At 36.9% G+C, this 16,974-nt stretch overlaps 1 protein-coding gene across 1 annotated transcript; it reads right to left on the bottom strand.

The window, feature by feature from the left end:
- Positions 1 to 2,852: 2,852 nt before the first annotated feature.
- LOC133778623 (probable inactive ATP-dependent zinc metalloprotease FTSHI 1, chloroplastic) lies at positions 2,853 to 10,793 on the bottom strand. Its single transcript, XM_062218609.1, has 15 exons — positions 9,843 to 10,793; positions 9,668 to 9,752; positions 8,443 to 8,877; positions 8,300 to 8,353; positions 8,151 to 8,216; positions 7,505 to 7,600; positions 7,285 to 7,413; positions 6,674 to 6,726; positions 5,945 to 6,140; positions 5,574 to 5,688; positions 5,223 to 5,497; positions 4,453 to 4,536; positions 4,263 to 4,375; positions 3,922 to 4,171; positions 2,853 to 3,278 (listed from the first exon to the last, which is right to left on the bottom strand). Exons 1-15 carry the CDS (start codon positions 10,574 to 10,576, stop codon positions 3,090 to 3,092), a joined length of 2,874 nt encoding a protein of 957 aa, XP_062074593.1. The 5' UTR covers positions 10,577 to 10,793; the 3' UTR covers positions 2,853 to 3,089.
- Positions 10,794 to 16,974: the final 6,181 nt, after the last annotated feature.

The following is a 16,974-nucleotide window of genomic DNA, read 5'->3' as shown; positions in this document are numbered from 1 at the left end:
CTATATGTGTAGATCAAAGAAGTGTAATCAACATGATTATTAGAGATCAAAGCGATAATTGGAGGTGCGTATATTATTATATTAATGCCCTAAATAAAATGTTTGATCATGAAAATTCATGAGCATGATTTGATATTGATTATTGTTTATTTAGTGCTCATTGTGTATTAATTATAACATTTCCAACCATCACTAAAAAAAAAAAAAGCTCTAAAGAAATTCTCTATTTCACTTAGTGATACACACATAGTGGAGAATCGTCCCTATCCCATTTATATTTTTAATTCTCGTCCCACCTCTGTTTATTCTGTCGGAGATAGAGTGGTAATTCCTACAATAAACTCATTTATTTAAAAAATAAATTTTAAATTAAAATTTTAAAATAAAAATAGTAAATTATAATATAAATTTAAATATTTTACAATATTTATTATTTAAAATATTAAACATTATCCTAAATAAAATTTAAAATATTAAAAAAGTTACTACTATACTACAATAACACGTAAAGAAAAATATAAAATATATGTAAATTATTAAAAAAATATATAAAAATTTAAATGGTTCTGCCAGGGCGGAGAGTGATATTCCGTCCCCGCCCTATTTAACATTCGGAGATTAAAAATGATCTCCGTTCCCCATTTAGACGGGGATTCTCCGTCCCATTAGGGGCGTGTCCCCTCGAGGCCCCATCCCTATAGGGAAAATGTGCATCTCTAATTGCACTATGTTTTATACTCTCATTTATATATGCATGACATGTTGATATTATTCAAATTTTTATATTTTAATATTTTTTTCAAATCATTAGTGGAATCTATGTGTCATTCATTGATTTAAGAGAGAATAAAAGAGTGTGTGATATAAACAGTATTATAAGTATTATAATTATGATATGTAAGCATATTTATGAAAATTTATTATTATTATATCTAAAAAGTAAGAAATAATGTATAGTCATAGCAAATTTGTGTAGACCACAGCATATATAGTGCCCAATTTGCATACCTATTGGATTGTATATTGTGTAATATTAGCAACAAATTGGTGTTTTAAATTTCCATTGAAGAAGCCATAAAATGCATACACCTTAACCATCATAATCATTGAATTTATTAATAAATAATAGTTTTTAATAATATTTAAGACCAGAATAAACACAAGTTTCTGTACCAAAAAAGTATAGAAATATAAAGTGCTCCATTATTTATAAAGCAATTTTATACTATATAACAACTTTATTCAGCAAATAACACCATGCCAATATTTTTCAAGTAAAATATATAAAATACATTTTTGAAACAATTATTGTTTTGAATATAACTGGTTAATAAAAGCAAGGAGAAAGACCAAGCTCTAATACACAACTACTTTCTTGTCTTTTTGTCTTTTCAACGGTAATACAAGTACTTTTTGTAATTTAATTTTTCAAATATTTTTTGTACTCTAATTTTTGTATTTTCAGTTGAGAATGGGCAGCAAGTCAAAATTCCTATTTAAATTTGGCTTTGGTCTGCCATGAAATAATTAGATTTTATCCACTTTATAAATAAATAAAAATAATGTTGTGAGTTTATTTTGTTTTTTTTCAACAAAAAAATTGATATACAATTTGTCTATGATCCGTACACACGTATGCATATTTTGACGCATGAATTTCTTAAACTTGACAAACATTCCATTTTTTAAAAATCAAAATGAAGTGAGAAAAAAAGACAGAAGTTTAGGGGTTAGAGATTATTAATTAATATTAAGATAATATGAGAAATGTGTTGTCTGTGATTTTATTATTGGACACGTGACATTAATTAGAGAAGTAATTAGGCTTTTCGGGATTCTATAGATCTCGTCCAGAACTTTTCGGAGTGTAATCTCCTCCCAGCAAGTCGTGATCCTTTTTTAGCATGAATGTCTCCAAGTGAGGCTACGTCCTAAGGACCACACTAGCAGTCCTCCCGTCTTCTTAACCCAATAGTCTTTCAGGTCTAGGAGTTTTGTTCTCGGGCCTGAAGAGAGCCTCGAGTGTCAGTCACCACAAGATCGCTTGACAATTTTTTGGGTGCCTTAAGTAGTGGCATCAAGTTCGTACACTACACAATTAATATTTCTCACCCGTCGCCTGACACAGGAAAACGTATAGTCGTGCGATACGCACGGGCCCACAGTCTTTATTAGAACATTCAAATGGGCTGAATAGCAATTAGCTCCCCAAATAATTGGAGAATATTTGTAATAAATGATATTAATGACTCCAATCTCTATAAATAGGACTAGGATACCATTGTAAAAGGATTCACAGATTTTTGTACTCAGAGCACTCTATACGCTGTCTTGGAAAACCTCCATTGAAACTTGTCATCACAAGCTCCAAGAAAATATTAAAGACTCGTAGACTATGGTTGTTTTATAACCTGAACCACGTAAAATCTCGATGTTAATCTTCTTTATTTTTTTTAAGTTCTGATATTGATTTGATAGCAAAAAAGTCACTCAATAAACTGATTTTTAGAGATTAGAGTTCATTAGTTATTGTTATGCTATGTAAGTTTCCTATATTCAATTCGATTATAATTGTTTTATTTCTCGAATAAGTTAGAAGATTATGAAGTCCAAGGTAATAATTTTATCTCAATTATTAGCACATCCACATATCCCCATCTATGAACACAAAAGTCAATTTTAAAAGTAAAGGAATCTCCATTATTGTAAAATGTATATATATTTTTTAATGATAATTCTACAATCAATAGGTCACACTACTCACTAGAGTTTCAATAATAACTTATTAATATATTCCTTAATTTCCAAATTCCTTAATTTCCAAATGGCTTAAGAAAAAAAATCCTTCAACATTGTTGGAAGTTCTATTTTGATCATTTAAATAACTCAATTTCCCTTATTTTGCAACTTAATAAACTACTAAACCGCCTTCATAGTTCATAGAAATGAACATAAATGTTGATCTTACATTAAAAAATCCCTTACAACTCATTAACTAACTAAAACTATTTGAAAAAACAAAATTGATGACAGGCAAAAATCACTCTTCCATGCAAAACGAAGCCTTTGGTTGAAGACACTATAGTTATTCACAGACTTTCTTCTTTCGAATGAGAGGCAAAGGCGTATTCAACTTCGCGATTTTCGTCTTCTTTGACAAACGGAAGGCTGCCGGGGCTTTCTTCCTCCATAAGTAAAGTAATGGGAGTTTGTGGAGGGTACTTGTCCAAGATGAAGTCAATTTCTTCACCACTGATTTCCTTCTGATTCACTAGAACCTGCATTTGCAAGTAAATTTAGTTGATGGCTTTGCCACATTATTTTCATTTGTAGGCAAATATTAAAGGCTATTTAGGATTTTTACCCCCGAACTATGACCACTACCGTATTGTGCCCTCCTAATTTTTTCAGGCCATTAAAAATTCCCCCAAAATATTCACAGTAATGTAAAGAAGGACTTCCGTTAACTTTCAACACAGAATGCTGACATGACTCATTACATGCTGATGTGTCTTGACCATGTCAGCGCCATGTTTGTAATTTTAAAATTAAAAAATCTATAATCATATTAAAAATTAATGAATTAAACACTAAAAATAGAATTAATAAATTAGACCATTAAAAAAAATAAAAATCATATTTAAAAACAATAAAATTACACACATGGCGCTGACATGACCAAGACACATCAGCATATAAAGAGCCATGTCAGCCTTCTGTTAGCCACATGTGTTGAAAGTTAACGGAAGTCATTCTTTATATTACTGTGAATATTTCGGGGGAATTTTGAACTGCCTGAAAAAATTAGGGGGCACGATACGGTAGTGGTAATAGTTCGGGAATAAAAATCCTAAATAGCCAATATTAAATATCTCAATAACTGTTCCAAAAGAAGTCTCCAATAAGACCAGGCTGGTTTACCTTAACGGTTTTAAGTAGAGCTGCATGATGCCTCCTAAGCAGAGAAAGTGTCTTATCATACATGTCGTGTATCAGCTCCTCGGTTCTGTGAGCAATTTCATCGTCTAGATTGAAGTTGAGCGGCGGTTCTATTAGGGCATAGTCATCGTAAAGCGATCCTTCAAAGTCCAGTCTTGGTCCAACGAACTTAGGCTTCTTCCTCCAAGGTGGTGGTTCCCCATGTATCCGCATGGGGTTCTCCAAATTCCATCTGAGAAAACAGGAAGAATCTGATAATGAGGGAGAGAACATTGATGGGAAGCAGCAAGGAAATGTACACAGAGGGAGGAATAGAGGCTGACATGGTTAAAATTTTACGAGCAAGCCAGTTTGCATCTGCAAGGTATTCAACTGACGCCCTTGATGTGTCACGTCCATAGATTACCTCTTCGGCCGCCCTCCCTCCTAGTAGAACCTGTTGAGATAACATAATAAAATTATATGATGCTGTTTGAAAAGAAACTATTGGATTTGGAATTGAAACTAGCCAACCTGAAGGCGATGCAGCAACTGTGGCCGGCGCTCAAACATGTATGATTCATCATCAAGCCGATGAAACACTACTTGTGATAATGTCTGCAGGGATCACTTCCAAAATTACACAGTTTACAGCTAATTGAAAACATACAGTCAAAACATCGTGTGCGTTGATTGAAACTACTAATGTAAAATTATTTTCATATCAGATGTCAAGTGTGTAGGGAAATAATCATCATAAGCATTTAGTTTATATAAAAAGATTTATACATTTTTGGACCCTGTGTTTTTTCCCATTACCTGTTTGGATCCTGTGTTTTGATAAATTACTTTTTGGACCTTATGTTTTGTAAAATTGTTAAAATAGAACCCTAAATCTAATTTTGGTCAATGTTTTCTCAACTAAAATCACAAATAATTTGTCAAACTAACAATTCAGAACAAAAATAAAATCATTATGCTTAAAAATTGTGTTGTTATATTCAATTTTTTCTTCGTCAAAATTAAGTTTAGGGTACTATTTTAACCATTTTACAAAACACAAGGTCCAAAAAGTAATTTATCAAAACACAGGGTCCAAACAGGTAATGGGAAAAAACACAGGGTCCAAAAATGTATAAATCCTATATAAAATAGATTATTTTTGCAGGGCTAAGACACAATATAACAAAGAAAAAATATTCTTATCTGGCAATCTCCAGAATCCTTAAAAGCATTGAAGGTATAGCAAGGAAATAATATTGTACACAAATTGAGTTTTTACTACAAAGGAGAAGAATAAGGACCTGACCACGTGGGACAATCGAAATGCGATCGCAGCACTCAATTTCTGCATTCTCGTAGCGCCTGAGCAAATGGGAAGTCATTGCAACTCCCACTTCAGTAGAAGCACGACGACATTGTCCTTGATGACCCAACTCTATTCCAACACGTTTGGGGCCTACTGTAAGCCTGTCAACTGCATCATCCATGTCCGACTGAAGAATTGAATTATGCCCCTTTCTGACAGCTACAAGCGCAGCCTCTTGAACGAGCTGAGCTAATTTTGCTCCCGTCCATCCTGAAAGCTTATGAATATGAATTGGTTGCTACCATGCAAACAACAAACAGCAATAGAACAGCAAACAAAATAATACCAGGCAAGTTCTGTGCATAGCTGGATAGATCAAGAGATTCTGACATTTTCACTTTGCCAGCATGAATTTTCAAAATCTCTAGTCTCCCCTTTGCAGGAGGAGGCCGAATTCTTATCTACAAGACAAAAGCCCAAATAATGATCAATGGCTAACTCCCATTGACAGAGCAACATACACTTTAAGGATATCCAAAAGGCATGGTGATCCAGTTGAACATTAAATTTGTGTCAACTTGATTAGGTTCAGAGTAAGGTTCCTCTAGTATGATCAGATACAAATGTGACCTATGCATGACATGCTTAAACAGATCACCCCAAGAAATAAACAGAGGCATCTTAGTCTTTCTTTTTTATTCAGTAATAGAAGCAGACCTTGCGATCAAATCGACCTGGTCGGAGAAGAGCAGGGTCTAACAAATCCCTACGATTCGTAGCACCTAAAAATATAACACCTTTTCCAGTATCGAACCCATCAAGTTCTATCAAGAGCTGGTTCAATGTAGTTTCCCTCTCTTGAGTCGCAGCATTATAAAGTTGGTCTGAGGATTCCTTGAAAATCCCTTGCCGCCTGGTCAAATAGAAACAAATTATAAGTATTCAAATTATGAACGTGCAAATAAAATTTATTAAGGTCTCTTAAAAGCTGACCCTTTGCCATATCTTTAGCCCTCAGGTTCATGTCATTGAGACATTCTTTAGACCACTTAATTGCAATGATCATATTGCATGTTTCCAAATTATCTTGAGAATATTCTTAAATAAAAATGGTGGCCTTTCAAATAATGAAATCATCAATGTTAATTATGATTCAGTTTGACACAATAAGTTACTAATAGAAAGGCGTTCGATGATGCCTCATCCGGCTTATTATAACATTGAATTTACATCTACTCCATATAATTTTCTACTAACATGTTCGCTGCAAATAGCATACACCAGAAAACCTAAACTTAATTCCATTCGAGTTACTACATAGTACATGTATAAGAACAAACAATTATTCAGTGCCAGAGATTAGCAAAGTTATTGAAAACGTTAAATCACTAAATCTACTGCAACAAGCGTAAATTTTAGAAAATCATTGATTGAAGTTTCTCTTACCTAGTTGCCAATGCATCAATTTCATCGATGAATATTACTGATGGTTTGTTTACCTGCACCGAGAAATAATAGCTTTCTGCCTTAAAGCGAGCATGTAAATGCAATACATCATAAATGAATATACACTGGTACTCTGAAGAACTACGCTACTCAATCAAAGGGATAAACGAAAAGACTTGACAAAAATAAAGTTGAAAAGGTTGTTCGGTATTCCATTACAACCGCATGTTTCATCAATTAGTAATTCACCACCCTTTGCATGCATAAAGAGGCACAAAGAGAAAAGAACTTAAAAGGAGTATCTCAGTACTATGCTATCATCTATCTTTAAATCTATTATCAGTTCTACTTTTCTGTTTTCGTTTCTTAAAACAAAGTATTTATTTCTCTACTTGGCTTGCACCAAATTGAACTTAAAATACCAGCTGTAGCAGTAACACCATACCATTTCTATCTCCAAAAAAATTGCACATGTATTATAAAGAAGATACATACATGTGAATTAAAAGAGTACAATAACAATTAACAACAAGAAGCCATACATGCACAAAGTTAACTGCAAGAAATCACATCAACTTTAAATAACAAGAAAAAAAAGAAAAATCAATTACCTTGGCTCTTTTGAATAGATCCCTAATACGAGCAGACCCCACTCCGACTAAAACTTCAACAAATTCAGATCCAGCCATTTGGTAAAATGGAACACCAGCCTCACCAGCTATGGCCTTAGCAACCAGAGTCTAGAAACATATGGGTAATCTTGAAATTTCAAATTGATATAATTAACCAGAAACTTCACACAGAATTTTGACAAAATAACAAAGTACAAACCTTGCCACATCCAGGGGGACCCTCTAAGAGAACACCATGTGGAGGTTTTATCCCCATTTTATCAAATAGCTCTGGGTTTTTCAAGTACCTCACCAACTAATAAACAAAATATAAAGGCATCATTAACCTCAGTTGAAATAAGGAAATGATATATAAAGATACAATGAGACTCGGAAAGAGAAATATATAAGGTTTTTGTTACAACTATACAAAGCACAAAGTAAACAAAAATTGTTGTCATAATTCAATACTTTACTCCTACTTACCATGTGATGATCAATTTTCTAATAAAGAAAAATAATATTCATGTCAAATGGAGCAAAAATGAAACATTTAAATCATAACAGTAACAGCTTAAAGTATCTCAAGTTGAAAAACTACCAAGAAGCATTATGATTTAAGAGCATGGCAACTTAAACTATCTTATTTAGGAGATAGTATATTATCTAAAACTTTTCGGTTTTTTCTTTACAGTATAATATAATTTTCTCATTTTTTTCCCCATAATATATAATTCAGAATTTTCCAAATTTCCTTCTCCAAAAAAAATGTACACCAAAATATAAAGCATTACAACATGAGAAATATGTGTGGCTACTTGTCTATTTGACATAAAAAATTCCATATGAGAGACTGGAAAGAATACCTCCTGGAGTTCCTCCACTGCTTCATCAATCCCTGCCACATCACTAAATTTAACACCAGTTGAACCCTGAAAGAACGTCAACATAAAACTTTACAAAAAAATTCAAACAATTGAACAGGTTTCAGTAGTTGTGAAATGAGTCAACTAACATCAACACGAGCTTCTGCCTTAGAACGCGAAAAATCAATCCCTTGCCACAGGTCCTGATATTTATAAGCAAATTGATTAGAAATGCATGGGATTAAGAAAGTCTAAAAAAAAGCAATTAGTAGCAAAAAGAAGAAACATTTACCCATTTCCTAAAGTTTTTGGGTCTTCTTGAAAGTGTGAAACGGACAAGAAGGACCATAGTCAAAAGAACAAAAGTAATTGGTTTTAACACCTCAAGACTAGCAGAGACACCACCAAAAGTGTAAAAATCGGAAAATTTAGAGAAGATGCCCCCATCAGTGAAAAATTCAACAAAATTCTCCCAGACTCTTTCTAAAACCCCAGAGACAATGCTAAGGAAAAGTTTGATGAAAGGTCTGACTATTGGCCAAACAACATATGAAGTTGTCACATATACAAAACTGGTAACAGCAAAAACTGCTGAAGCCAGGAACCCTCCAATAACAGCAGCAGCAGCAGCCATTACAGCAGTTGCCATTCCAAGCTCCACGATGATTCTGCTAGATACGGAAGATGCCACTGGATGAGGGTGCTCTGGTAATTTTCCAACCCAAGACTGCAGAAAAATTCAAGCCATAAGGAAAATATATAAAATCCAGGGAGGAGGGATAAAAGACATAAACTATCTCTCTAAATGCATGTTCCAGAGTATTATTTAATCAGTGTTTTGTGTTCTCCATTACAACCAGGAACCTTGAATTGCAACGTTTTAAATTTCTCGTAAATACTTCGAATTTTCACCTCAATTTTCCTCCTAATAATTCTGCTTTTACTTTTTAAAATTACACATAATTGATGAATACATGAAAAAAGTGGGGGATGCACAAGTAACATAACCTACCAATGATTCACTGTGTTGTCATACAAGCAACTACTCTCTGATTCAGTTCTTTTTAATGGAAAGAGAAAAGAACTCTTGGTTTACATCTTTTTAGTAAATAGAAAAATATATTCATTGATCACAGGTCAACATTCCTTTTTATAAGAAGTTAAAAATTTATCAAGATTACAAAACTAAGAGGATAAGGTATCGTTGTGACTGGAAATGAAATGGCAACGTTGAGCACAAAAAGCTTTCAAACTAAAACAATCAAATAGAGAGGAAAGTCTTTAAACTATTTTGCCACTGGAGCACAGAGTAAAGCAATAAATTTCACCCACTACCACAGAGACCCCAAGTCCATTTTCAGAAAAAAATAAAATTAAAAAGAAGGGTGAAATTTTTTAGTTTCTCTATAGATTTTAGTAATTCATCTCTAGTTGATTATTCATAGTTAGAAGGCTTCTTTCTGATTCCCCATTCAATATATAACTAGGCAAGCTCATTTAAGTTATAAATTAGTCACCGTAGTTTGCTTCTCTATTTGATAGCGAGGACCCCTATACTCCTCCAAAAGATTCTGAGCTAAATTCTCATCCAGTCTCATTGCCCTGGGGAAAGAGAAAAAAAAAAAGATGCATATGATTGTAACTTCACACTAAAATCACAACAGAATCTAACTGGTTAGTAGCCATTTTTACCATTTTGTTCTATGCAAGCTCTTGTCTCCAGGAATTTCCTTCAATTCAACAATGAAATCCCTGTAACCATTAGCATATGCAAAACTGGCAGTGGTAACTTCCTTCCAAGTCAACAATGTAATTTTGTCATTCCTCGTAGCTTTCTGAAAATCCTCAAGGCTCATTCTTGGCAATGCCTGAAAATCCTTCTCAAACTCCTCTTCCTCAGACAACTGTGCCCCAAAAACTTGCTCTGGCACATAAAGCTTACCTCTATACTCTCTCAAAATATCTTTCAAATACACAGCCTCGTTCTTCAATTCACTCTCATTTTCTACCTCCACCTTCTTCACATTCTTCAACTTAGTCTTCAAATTTAGAACATTCCTTAAGGAACGAAAAACACCCACGTCCGGACTCTTGCTCAAATTCTCTTTTTCCTTCAAAGTATAAAACTTGTCACCGATTAGGTACCTGGGTTCAACCTGGCTCGGGTTCTCCTTCAAAACCCTAGTCACAAAATCCTCCTCAATTGCATTGCCAGCGTCGCCAGCCTGTGACGCCGGCTCGGATTTCGATTGGCACAACACCACGGCCGGTGACCGGCGAACGAAAAGTGGGTGCGGGCGACCTCTCCGAACCAAATTGAAGCCATTGGGGAAGTGAAGCAATGACTTCGAATGCAATCCATGGCGATGACCATGGGGTTTGGGAAGGTATATCTTAGGAGATAAACGAATATCAACGGAAGCCATTGTAAACAAAAAAAGAAAAGTCACAGAATTTAGGTTGTATAAAAATCAAAATCAATGTTAGTGAGTGTTTTCATATTAGGGTTTATGAGAGTTTGGAGAAGCTATCTCTTACTCTCTCTCTCTCTCTTTGTCTATCATGGTTGGACTTGGTTGAGGCCAGAGACTCCACAGTCTCTGGTATGAAATAATACCTCCAGTAAAGTTTGAAGCTTTTACAGCATTATCCAAAACCCAACTTATTAAAAAAAACTCATTTTTCTTTTCTTTTTGGTACCAAACTTAAAAAGAGAGTTTTTCAAAACAATAAAATTTAAAAGAGAGAATTTTTTATAAATGTGGTTTTTTAAAAACTAGTTTATAAATTTGGTGGAAGAAATCCATGAAATTCTACCTACTTGTGTAGGGCTTTATAAACTTAAGTGTTTCAAAATGCAAATTGTCATCTCTATGATTATTGTCAAGATAATAAATAATCATGCAATCTTTTGGTGATTTGCGTTTCATAAATTATGAAAATTACTACCATTCAACTCTTGTGTTAATATCTCTTTTCAACAAGTCATTTTTAAAAGTCTTTGAGGTGTTTCAACAACTAGAGTTTGAATTATTTATTCCTTCTCCATGGTATGTTTGGGGAGAAAGGAACGATATTACTCATGGTCGAACCGCCCAATCTCCAACGATTGTGGTTTAAAGAATTAGATCATTATTTGATGAGTATAATCAGATTTGGCATTCAAGGATTCATATAGCACATATAGCTTGTTAATCTACTAATTATTGGCTTTCTCCTTTATTGGATTACAATAAGCTAAACATTGATGTTTGTTCTAATACTATATATTGGAGCAATTATTAAGAATTCATATGGAGATGTACTAGTTTGTCTCTCCAAATCACTCTTAGGTAGTATTGTTTTTATTAATATAACCCCTTTGGGTTGTTTTGGTTTTTGTTATTAATAAGTAATAGTTAGGCTTTATTTTATTTTCTTCTATTTTGATTTATATTTTTCTAATGTTGTGTTCTGTATATTATTTGTTTTGTAGGTTGCTTTACACTGACTTAGGTAGAATGTTAGCTTTAATGGTAGCACTGGATTTGAGCCTAATGCTAGGTTTTCCTTTGAGTTTCGTTGAATTAGATTGTTTAGCTTTTTCCAAACAATCATCTTATTGCAATGACTTAGGTTCTTTGTTAGAGGATATTGGAAGTTTGTTGTCTAATTTTCCAGGAGTGTCCATGATCCATGTACGTCGTACAACTAATAATGTTGCACATGAATTGATAGTGCATGCTCTTAGGGTGGACAACAAATTTGTATGGCTAGAAGATTTCCTTTCTTTTCTTTAAGCTATTTAGGGCCAGTTTGGTGTAGCTGTACCATGGGAAAAAGCATATGTAGTTGTGTCGTGGGGTAAACAGCTGCAGCTAGGGGTGTTCATAAAACCGCCCACACCGCACAAACCGCCCACACCGCACCGCAATTTGCGGTTTAGAACCCTTCCCGGTGCGGTTGCGGTTTGCAATTTTAAATTTTATAAATGCGGTTCAAACCACACCACACCACATCATTATATATATTAATTTTTTTATATTATTTTTTTCAATTTTACTACATTTAAAGTTAATGCATAAATATTTATATAGTATAATATAATATACACAATATCTAGAATGAAATATAATGTTTCATAAGATGCTAACACATATTATACTTCAATCTAAAGATATTATTTATTAATTAAAATAATATTTACTCTTATATTACATTTTTTATTTGTTATTAGTTTGTTATATTTTTATTGTTTTGCTTAAAGTTTATTAGCTTGTTGTACATTTAATTATTTTGTTAAACACTCTATGGTTATGAGATTTATTATGAATATTTCTTAATTATAATATTTAATTGTTAAATTATTTGGCGATAGGTATAAACCGGCAAAACCGCACCGCACCACACCGCATTTTTGCAGTGCGGTTTATGCGGTTTGAGGTCTGTAGTGGACAAAATCTGTATACTTGATAAATAATAGTCCAACAAGCAGTCAGTCAGCCCAATAAGCTATCTAACTGGCCAATAAGGCCCAAGCCCATGTAAAATAGGCTCGCATATACAAAATACCCGAAACCATACCCGGACCTGAATTCGGATACACTCAGTCAACCAGGGACCTTGAAACAGTCAAGGCTCCCATCACGTTCGCCAAGAATCTCGGAACGAAACCACTTGGAGCGAGTCAAACGAATCAGAAGGACGGAACGAGAAGGAGGACAATAAATAAGACCATCAAAGGTTGAGAAAAGGCATCAAATAATCACTGAACTTTCTTTACTCTCTAATTGAAACGAAGGCTACTCTATTTCTGAGCAATCCAGTCAAGCAAGACTAATTAGTCAGTCTGATTGGACCTGACCTAGTCGCTTGACTCCTCCGTCATCGCCACCGTCACTCTGACCATTTTACGACTCCTTCATCCATCATCATTTCGACTATTTATATCTTAATTTTATTACTTTCTATTAGCTCTCGTTACAACCCGACTGACTTGAGCGTCGGAGTCCCTTTGGCTGACACCCCACCGGTGCTCCCAATTGAACTCTCGTCTCTCTTCTTTTTGTTATTGACAGGTTGCTGGTGCCCATCTAATCAATTGTAGGAAATCACCTCTACAATTTGGCGCCCACCGTGGGGCCCTAGCAATCAAACGATCGACAAAGAGATCAAAAAGTTCACTTGAGAGCCATGTCAGACGTGACTGAGACACCCGATCTGTCTGCTCAACTCGCTGCTCTTACTGCCCAGATGAATGAAGAACGCGAGAAAATGAGGAGGCTCGAAGCTGAAAATGCTGACCTGCTCGTACGAATGGAGGCCATGTCCTCTCAAGCCACCGAGGCTCAGCCATCCCGCTTCCGAGGCCCAGTCAGCCCTATGCAACCTCTGGGAGACCTCACTCCTATCTCTAACAGTAATGGACCGAATCAGACAGTTCCATCACCCTCGGTAAGGAATTATCAAACTCCACCCACCATGTCTAACATTCAAAATTATGTTGTCAATACAGGCGAACAGGTAACCATGACTGAACATGGACATTCATCTGCGCCCGGATCACAGCAGATTCCGGGAATCAGCCAGCCAGCCGGTGCAGCTGGACAGCAACAGATTCCAGGAGCCAGTCAGCCAGCCACTGGACCCGGACAGCAACAGATTCCAGGAGCCAGTCAGCCAGCCACTGGACCCGGACAGCAGCAGGTTCTAAGTGCTAGTCAGCCTACCATTGGAGCCAGCCAGATCATCACTGGAGCTAGTCAGAATATACCTGAGCAACAGGCAATCGGATTTAATCACCCAGTCTTGAGCGAGCCAATCCGCCGAGCAACCACAAGCTCATTTCCAATCCAAGATCCTGAGTTGGCTCGAAAGTTAGCTGAGATGGAGGCGCTCATTCAACGGATTCCTGGGATGCCGGCTCCGATTAAGAAGAGTGCAACAAGCTGTTATGCGGACTCTCCATTCGTAGACGACATTGCACTAGTGGAAATGCCAAAGAAGTTCAACTTCCCAAATATGAAGATGTTTGACGGGACGTCTGACCCGGATGATCACATCGCACAGTATAGGCAGAGGATGTTCACCGTTGCCATCCCACGTGATATGAGGGAAGCATGCATGTGTAAGGGGTTTGGTTCTAGTCTGATTGGACCAGCCCTCCAGTGGTATACTAATTTACCTAATAATTCTATTTCTACTTTTGCACAATTGACTGACACTTTTGTTGAGCAGTTTGCTAGTAGCAGGAAACTTGAAAAGTCTGCAGAAGACCTCTACATCATAGTTCAACGACGGGGTGAGCCTTTACGAGAGTACGTAGGCCGCTTCAACAAAGAAAAGGTTTCTATAACCCATTGTAATCAGGACACAGCCATCTCAGCCTTCCGCAAGGGACTCCGGTACGACTCAGACCTATACAAAGAACTTACCAAGTATCCTTGCAAGACGATGGAAGACGTTCTCGCCAAAGCCTGGGCACAGATCAAGTGGGAGGAGGATGAAGTTAACTATTATCACTCTTCTCCGAGGAAAGACACTCGAAGAGACTCGAGGGCAGGCAGACGGCAGAGTGATAGACGATCCGAGCCATACCCGTATCCCAACAGATCAGAGAACAGAAGGAGGGAGTACAACCGGTCGTCCAAGACACGTCTGCGAGATGGACCAAAGATACCAGAATACAATCTTTCAATTTCACCAGCTGAAGTCGTTGGCGTACTGAAAGGACTCGGAGACAAAGTGAAATGGCCGGAAAGGATGAGGACTCCATCTGACCAGCGAGACAAAGCAAAATGGTGTGAATTCCACAATGACCACGGTCACCGAACGGATGAGTGCATTGCCTTAAAACTCGAAGTATCCAACCTGTTAAAGCGTGGTCACCTGACTGACTTACTTACAGACAAAGGCAAAAGAACATTCCAGCAGGAGGCAGACAGGTCAGTCGTCCGAAGAGAAGTAACCCCGCCGAAACCACCTACTCATGAACGGACGGTGAACGTAATAACTGGTGGCTCTGAGGTAAGCGGAGTCACCCATTCAGCAGCCAAAAGACATGCCAGGCAGACCAACTGGGTCAAAGGAGAGTCCGGCGAGACAGAGAAGAATACCATCAACCTACCAGCTCAAACCATCAGTTTCTCAACAACAGAGTCAACCAGACTCCTCAACCCACATCATGATGCTCTTGTCATTGCACTTTACATTGCTAATTGTCTTACTAAACGTATACTTATTGATAATGGTAGTTCAGCTAACATTTTATTTTTAAGTGCTCTCAGGGAAATGGGGATAGATGAATCAAAGATTATAAAGAAGACTACAATCCTCATCGGTTTCAGTGGAGAACAAAAGAACACACTAGGAGAGATCGAGCTACCTGTCTATGCCGAAGGAGTCAATCTATGCACAAGATTCCTGGTAGTAGACTCTCCGTCTGCTTACAACGTGATACTGGGACGACCATGGATACATGAAATGGAGGCAGTCCCTTCAACATACCACCAAGTTCTAAGGTTCCCAACTAAGTGGGGAGTAAAAGAAATTAAAGGCCAACAGAAAGATTCGAGAGCGTGTTACCAGACTACCATGAAACCCAAACCCGCTCAGTTATAGCAATTACAGGAAGACAGACTGACTGACTCCCAGTTGAACCAACCAAACATGGAGGAGTTGGACGAAGTTCAGATACATCCGGACTTTCCAGATCACAAAGTCCAAATCGGATCACGATTGGATCCTGACATCAGAACTAAGCTCATTGACTTTTTATCTGCCCATTATGATTGTTTTGCTTGGTCTCATGCGGACATGACTGGAATTGACCCCGAAATAATTGTCCATAAATTGCAGGTTGATCCAGACTACCCACCAAGGAAGCAAAAAAGAAGAAAATTTGCCCCTGAAAGGAACAAAGCCATTAACGAAGAAGTTCAAAAGCTTATTGATAATGGGTTCGTGAGGGAGGTGCATTATCCCGACTGGTTGGCTAACGTAGTCATTGTGAAAAAAAAGAATGGCAAATGGCGAGTTTGCATTGACTTCACAGACCTCAACAAGGCGTGTCCAAAAGACTCGTTCCCATTACCGCACATAGACATGCTAGTAGACGCCACAGCCGGTCATGAACTCCTAAGCTTCATGGACGCATACTCAGGATACAACCAGATCCTGATGCATCCAGACGACCAGGAAAAGACAGCCTTCATGACCAACTTAGGCATATTCTGCTACAAGGTCATGCCATTCGGATTGAAGAACGCAGGAGCAACATATCAGAGACTAGTCAACAAGATGTTTGCCGGATTACTGGGGAAGACGATGGAAGTCTACATTGACGACATGCTCGTCAAATCCCTCATTGCAGAGGACCATATCAACCATTTAAAACAATCTTTTGACATTCTCAGGAAATATAATATGAAACTGAATCCAACTAAATGTTCTTTTGGTGTGACTGCAGGAAAGTTCCTTGGGTACCTTGTAACCCAAAGGGGAATCGAGGCAAACCCAGCACAGATAGAGTCAATCCAAAGGATTCCTTCCCCAACGTGCATAAAAGACGTACAGAAACTAACTGGACGCATTGCAGCACTCAGCCGATTCATCTCAAAGTCTTCAGAATGATGTCACCTCTTCTTCAACACGCTAAGGAAATCAAAAACCTTCGAGTGGACAGCTGAATGTGAAGAGGCACTGGGCCAGCTAAAACAGTACCTGACCAGCCCGCCTCTCCTCTCAAAGCCAAAAGACAATGAGACATTATTCATCTATCTAGCAGTATCCGAGACGGCAGTTAGCGCAGTCCTAGTCCGGGAAGAGGAAGGCAAGCAGTCTCCAG

The sequence above is a fragment of the Humulus lupulus genome, chromosome 5, assembly GCF_963169125.1.
Source record: "Humulus lupulus chromosome 5, drHumLupu1.1, whole genome shotgun sequence".
Classification (NCBI taxonomy): Eukaryota; Viridiplantae; Streptophyta; class Magnoliopsida; order Rosales; family Cannabaceae; genus Humulus; species Humulus lupulus.
The sequence above is the reverse complement of the archived record's forward strand: the minus strand, read 5'-3'. Positions and strand labels throughout refer to the sequence as shown.